Source organism: Haliotis asinina, chromosome 3 (genome assembly GCF_037392515.1).
Source record: "Haliotis asinina isolate JCU_RB_2024 chromosome 3, JCU_Hal_asi_v2, whole genome shotgun sequence".
NCBI lineage: Eukaryota > Metazoa > Mollusca > Gastropoda > Lepetellida > Haliotidae > Haliotis > Haliotis asinina.
Genome location: NC_090282.1, coordinates 35,088,576 through 35,095,742, shown reverse-complemented (window position 1 = coordinate 35,095,742; position 7,167 = coordinate 35,088,576). Strand labels below are relative to the sequence as shown.

Genomic DNA, 7,167 nt, shown 5'->3' with positions numbered 1-7,167 from the left:
TCTTCTTTTTAGATAGAAACAATTAAAGGCACACAATCTCCCCACTATTCCCCAAAAATCAATAATGCATTTCTCTCATTAATACTAACTATCAGTCCCCAGCAAAAATACCATTTAATATATTTCCCCTCCCCCTCCTCTCTCCAATTACGTATTAAAGATTACCGTATGAAAATAAAAATATTGCACGAATTAATGCAACGTAGCATCAAATCGACTCTCATGCCCTCTACCCACTGTACTTTATTTAAAGTGAAACCCCATACAGTTGTGTCCATTTGAATGCCCTTTACGAATATCCTATAACGCAACATGTGTTTGCGGCCAGTTTGGCAAACACTGACACATCACCGCATGTGACAGTTTTCAATATATGGAGCAATCATTTACATTCCTTATATGGCAAGTGTTATATGTTTGAAAGCTGTTCATCATGAAGTTCCAATTATCAATTTCAGGCATGTTGTAAGGGAATATATATATATTTATATATATATATATATATGATTATTTGATTATTTTTGTTATCTTCTTAAAAACGTCATGACAATCATGTGACCAATTGTTCTCCTCAACCCCGTTTTTCATCACTTCTGTCCACACAAATTTACATTTGAAACTCCATCGAAGAATAATCATTGGGTCATTTCACTGAAATCACAAATACTTTCTCACATTATCATAAATCAGCCTTTAAAAATACAAATTGACCCTCAGGCCTGAAGCTGACTGAAAACCCCTAGGACCCACAGCTTTTGTTTTCTGCAGGTTCTTATGACTGACAGCTTTTTCATCCACAATAAATACACTCAAACAAGGGTAAGTCAAACCAGTGCAGAGAAAGTGTTTACGAAAAGTAGGCAGTGCACAGCAATCAGGTAACCCTGTTGGTTTGTGAAAGGTAGAGTAGATGTAAGCTATGGCACATACAGTGCAGGACGATGAAATTGATTCCACAGTTATGAGTTTTCTGAACCAGGTCATGCACTCCACCGAGCGCACTACACTTGATCGCAGACAACATGGGGCAACTTAGCTCACTATGGCAAACACTAGTGGCCTGCACTCATACATGCATATATGGGTAAATTGGCAGGTTGGTGCTCAACTTGTTTCCCAGTAGGAGTATTATCATTGGGCCTACACATTCTTATCAGGACCCATAACTTTCTATGGTTCTGGGCTCTTCTTAGTTTTTCAGATTTCAGGGCAAATACTGTACATCAACATCACTGTGTATCAGTAAACCATTGTCAGAAACACTATGCTTGACAATGACTGCTAATGGAATAGTCTAATCTATGGCATGTCAGGAGTGATGAGATCATACACAAACAATCTGCCTGATCCTGTTGCTACAACCAACACCTCCCCACTGGAGGAATACTGTCTCTCTGCCTCTGCTATCACAATAACTTTGGGGTCACTTGGAATGTCCAGGGTTAACAGCCCCAAGCGGGCTCCAGTTGACGAGGATATCACATGAATCTTCTTTGTCTTCCTATCTGCTATGTACAGATTGCCCCGTCTGTCCTTGGTAGTCCCAACAGGTTCTCGGAGCACTCCTTCTCTCCCTGAACCCTTATAGCGCAGCTTCTGAGTGAAGTTGTTCTGGTCAAACACAGAGATCTCCTTCAGACTCCAATCACAGATGTAGAGGTCTTTATTCAGGGTAAGATCCATGGTTCGGGGGTAGGTCACATTCGACGGGAGTTCGCGGAGAATGTTTGCATTATCAGTGGAACAGTCCAGGATATGAACACGTGGATTTCCAAAAGGTTTACACACACCAGCAGCAAATCTATGTCCATCTAGGTGGGCAACTGCTGAGTAGCCGACCAGAGTTTTGATGAATCTGCTGATATCCATGGTGGAACTGGTCACCGAGATGGTGAGGATGTAGCTGGTGCTGGGGCAGGTGACGGCAACGCTGTCCTGACTGATATATGTCACATCCCATGGCTCCTGGGTGTCGGCAAAGGCATAGACTATCAGACGCCTTCCCCCCACCTGAATCAGCTTCAGCTTTTTGTTCCACCTGTCCACTATGAGAAGACAGTTCTGTCCAAAAGGACACACACCCACGTAACTAGCAGAGTGGACATCATTCGGGCACAGACCATTAAAGTCATGGGTGGGATTCAGCTGGAATTCTGTGCTTGAAGCTACAGTCCTATCAGTTGAGTTAGACACAGCTGAAGCTGTTGCTTGAGAAGAATTTTCTTGCTGGGGTGAGTTTGAGACTGTGGCTGAAAGAAAATCCCTTTGCCTTGGATCTGGTTGTGTTTGGAACACCTCTCTTCTTGGGGACACAGAGGGCTGAGGTTCCACCTTAGGACATATAACTTTTGTTTTAACAGAAGCATCTTCAACACAACGCTTCTTCTTTAAATCCCTTCGTTCCTCAGTGGAGAGTGCATCTACTGATGCTCCAGCTATACATGCTTCATTTAGGGGTAACTTTTCAGCATGATTAGAGCCATCTCTTTCCAAAGATGATACAGGCAATGACTGTATGGCAACTGAAGGTGCTGTCTGCTTATTTGAAGATGGAAACAACTGAGCATCTGTTACCTCATCAACAACATCCTCACCAACCTGAATTCTGCCCCACTGCATGTTCTTCATAGCTGTAAGATAATCCTCTGTTTGATGTAACTTAATGTCTAACTTGTCACAAACTTTCTCAGCCTTCATTGTGCCTCTCTCATATGTTGCTAGCTCCTCCTCAACCCTGTCTGCTAGAGACAGAGTCTTCACCGGTCTACTCTGAATTAGTTCATCAAAGAGCTGACCAGTGTTTTTCAGTGATCCTGAAACAGACGTTGCTTCAGCTTTTGCCTCAGTTACTTTCTTACTTTCCTGATCGATTACATTTGTTAGTTCTTTGATGGTTTCCTTCTCTTTCTGAAGAAGCAGTTTGTTTATCTTTGTCTTCAGATCAGAGAAATGTTGCGAAATCTCAAGTTTCAGTTCCTCTTTCTTATATTTCAGTTCTTCTGGTTTTGAAGACAGCTTTTGATTAACTGTTTCAATCCTTGAAGACAGGGCCACAACTCTCTTCTTAAAATCTTCTAAACGGTTTCCAGCAAGGTTTTGAGCTTTGTCTAGAGTCAGATGACTTTTGGCACAGTCATCATGGATTGAGCTCTTCAGACACAGTCCACAGGCTCCTCCCTTCCTCACAGCACAGTATACCAAGACATTCTCCTTCTTATGCCATGGGCAAGTCTCAGCTTCTACAACAAGAGACTGAAGCTGATCCTCCACTGTCATAGACCCAGTAGTCCGAATCTGGGTCTCATAAGTGTCCATCAGATTCTTGATGAAGAAGTTATCTGGGAAGGAGTCAACCCACTCCATGATCTTTGTGGGGTCAGGATTTGCAGGCTTACACATGTTCCTGCACACAGGACAAGGAAAGGCAATGTCACCACTGCCTGCCACCTGTTTGAGGATGTGTGTTGACAGGCACTGCTTGCAGAAACTGTGAAGACACGGCAACTGTTTGGGGTCAGTGTACAGCTCCATACAGATGCTGCAGCTCAGATGCTGGTCGGACAACGCCTGTAGGACATTCATGGTGAACAATAGGTGGTCTAGGAGGTGGATCTAGTATAGACGTAGGTGGTTCTGAGTGTTGCTCATACAGATACACTGATGCACCTCCAAGAATCAGATTAACATCCTAGTGCAAATGTGTTCTTAAAGATGTTGTGGACTGCCAATACTGCACGCTGTTTCCACTAAGTGGTAGGTGCTGTGCATTGTTATGGGCTTCAAGGATGTTGCAGATTGTCCTTCATGCAGCTCAAAAGGTTGTTAGTGACACACTAATATCTTTCAAGGATGCTGCTCACTAAAACTATCTAAGTAGATGATTTCGAGTTGGTGATACATGATTCTTGTAGAGAGAGATTTGATGAAGTATATTTATTAACTGAAGAATTATTCCATAGGTGTTTCTCAAGTTGATACTTCCTCAGTTACTTCTCTCTCTCTCTTCTAGTAAGTAAACATTACTGTATGATTACAGTCTGAAAAATGCACTTTACCACTTGGTGGAGATGGAGTCATTACTTGTAAATGTTCACCTCATATCATCGATGGTTTGGAGAGGATGCATGCTGAGTAAGAGGTCACCACCGGCCATGCCCTCTACCTGGAACGAGCAGGCTGCAAGGTAATACCAATTACCACAGATTAATCTCCACTTTCGTTTGTGGTTTATATATATTTATATGTGTGTGCAAGTGTACAGAGATGCCAGCCCTGGATCAAAAGAAAGCAGAGTCATGCCTTGCCCAAAGCAATTCTCGAGCCCTGGTGCTGCAAGTTGGGGTGAGCGTGAGCGGGGGATCAGGACCCTTTTGACTGTGGGGATCTCCCCTACAGAAATAGATTTAGTATGGTGGAAATATGCAATTTCTGGGCATATTTAACCAGAAAATACTTCACTCAGAGTAACTCCTCCAAAATCAGAGTGGTTGGCATTTCTGTGTGTACATGCACATGTTGGTGTGTGTATGTGTATATGTGTGTGTGTATGCAAGTGTTTGTGTGTGTGCATGAGTTTATGTGTGAGTGTGCATGTGAGTGCATATTTGTGTTTAGTTGAGTGTGTTCCACTCATTTGTTCCAGTTAGATTAAAGCAATTTGTTGTTTCCTTTAATATCCCACTTACCATTATTCTACCCATATGATAATGTTCTGCAAAAAATTAAATAACAAATAACTTGACCAGGAAATCCATTTCAGACTATATTCTTACTCTTTTACAGGATGAGAATATACTCTGACGCTCCAGTCCTTCATAAAAGACGCACTAACATCCATAAATTCCCTCACCTCTACATGTATCACTTTTAAATGCCATTCATAGAATTAGAGAATGCATCTTTGATTTTTATAACATGTAATGTGTGATAAAAGAGCGATAATATAATGTTGCCCATAATTCAGAGGCTGACATCCACATGCTTCCCTAAAAGAGTGTCACTGCAATGTTTTGAAAATGCAATGTTTGACGAGGACATGGATACAAACTTCATGACTGTTATGTGTAAATGTCAATCTGTGAAAGGTCTGCTTGGGTGTATATGTCAACGTGTGACAGGTGTACTTGGATGTATGTCAATGTGTGACAGGTCTGCTTGGGTGCATATGTCAAAGTGTGACAGGTCTGCTTGGGTGCATATGTCAACGTGTAACAGGTTTGTTTGGGTGTACATGTCAGTGTGTAACAGGTCTGTTTGGGTGTACATGTCAGTTTTGTGAAAGACCATATTGGGTGTGCAATTTAGCTGTCTGTACAAGCACTTCAGCAGAGTGTTGGTGAAACTGTTTACTAGCCAGTTGGGGGGGTTTAATCCCTTACAATGCTAAAATGTGAAAGGGAAGGAGCAAATAAAAGCTCTGAAATTATAAACTAAATGTAATATCCTGATATGGAACTACATTTGGAGCCTATCCATAAAACCAGGAAGACGATAAAATATCATAGTTCAAACACATAATTGCCACAGTAATACCTAGACTAGAAAATGATGAGTTTGTCGAACATGTGCCTGGGCTTTTGGCACTTGAGGACTTGACAGTTCAAATTGAACGACAGTCATTATCAGGTACAAGGCAGAAGTGCGCTAGCCTGTACTCGGTCTGTCATCTTTCCACAGACATGCTCCTGTCACTGACCGTATCAGCCAGGCAGACAATTACGCCTCATCCGGATTTTCTGGAAACTTTCATGTAGTACACAGACTTGTCTAATTGTCTCCCCTTGCAACACACCCGGACAAGTTACAGATACTTGAGAAATTTGCCGAGACTTACAACCGGGAAGCCTTAGGTAACGCGTCACGTAACCAATGCCTTACTTTCTAACAGTCTCTGGCTCTGTCAGTGAACCAATCGTTGGTTCTCTCAACTGCTTACACTGTGTCACCACTCGCCATTTCCTGAAACGTTTATCAAATGACCTTCACCTTCCTATAAAGTTAAACCTTGACCACGTTTGGATATTATCTATAGTGTGTTTCAAAATAATTACCTTAGCAGCAACGCGGCACATCTGTCCAGGAAAACCGCATATAGTATTTTCTTCACACAAAAATGAATATGATCATATACATACGAACAGGTAATGTCTAAAATTTGTATAGACAAAAAAGATATTTAATACATGACAAAGGAATAGTTACGTATAATTATTACGATGGATGTCAAATGTGATATGATTGAACATAGTTTGTCAACAAATTAAATATTTCAGGACATACGTCCATAGAATGTTTTCAGCGCTATCTATGGTGGGCTGTAAGCAGAAATAAGGGTTACGAAAAGACAATAATAATGTTAGATTTGTCCCACAAAAATGTTACATTTTTACGATAAAGGTAATTATTTACATTTCAATAATGAACATCATTTGAATCATAAAGCAAATATCGATCAGTGAATAACATTGACAAATCGCATCGGTAGCATAGAAAAGGTGTGATATTTCTGAAAGAAAGAGCAATGTGTATTAATCAGAGAAGGACAGAAGAAACACACGAAATCCTTCGAGCAACATTTACATTTGTGAAGAATGAGGATATTTTATTGATATACAACTTAATTAATTCTCTATTCTGTGACAGGGGGCGTTTCCACATAGATTCTAATGTCTTTGCCAAGCAGGTTGTCATCACTTGTATATATCCATAAAACTATCACCATGCGCCATCTCCTCAACTTCGAAAATCCCCAAATGAATGCCAAATAGTGCTGCAACTCGTACGGGTTTTTCTGACAATCTGGTTTCTTGGATATTTTGTATTGGTGCTTCACTGATAAAGTGATTGTCACGTAAACGCCTTGCCGTGTAAATGCAACCACGTGGTCAAAAATCACAAACAATGACAAACCCAGCAACCTAACAACCTTCAACCTAACATCCTTCAACCTAACATCCATGTTACGGACAGAAAGTACTTAATTTATATAGTCAGAAATGAACATATTTCAACGAAAAAAATAGTTCCTAAATTATAAACATAAAATAAGATAAAAAGGAGTCCAGAGACGTTCTGCATTTTCAGAAACAGAAACAGCGGTAATCTAGACATATTCTCATATGGATTACTTGGGTATATTTGCTTCGTTACTTGGGTATATTTGCTTCG

At 40.8% G+C, this 7,167-nt stretch overlaps 1 protein-coding gene across 2 annotated transcripts; it reads right to left on the bottom strand.

The window, feature by feature from the left end:
• Positions 1 to 549: 549 nt before the first annotated feature.
• On the bottom strand, positions 550 to 5,975 carry LOC137277876 (E3 ubiquitin-protein ligase TRIM56-like). Of its 2 annotated transcripts, none has more exons than XM_067809850.1 (2): positions 5,878 to 5,975; positions 550 to 4,162 (listed from the first exon to the last, which is right to left on the bottom strand). In XM_067809850.1, exon 2 carries the CDS (start codon positions 3,580 to 3,582, stop codon positions 1,300 to 1,302), a length of 2,283 nt encoding a protein of 760 aa, XP_067665951.1. In that variant the 5' UTR covers positions 3,583 to 4,162; positions 5,878 to 5,975; the 3' UTR covers positions 550 to 1,299. The 2 variants fall into 2 exon arrangements, with proteins under 2 accessions (XP_067665951.1, XP_067665953.1); XM_067809852.1 differs by having other exon boundaries at positions 550 to 4,176; positions 5,878 to 5,953.
• Between the last annotated feature and the right edge of the window lie 1,192 nt (positions 5,976 to 7,167).

Coding starts and splice junctions, on each gene's coding strand:
- LOC137277876 (XM_067809850.1), bottom strand. CDS start 3,582: ATGAATGTCCTACAGGCGTTGTCCGACCAGCATCTGAGCTGCAGCATC.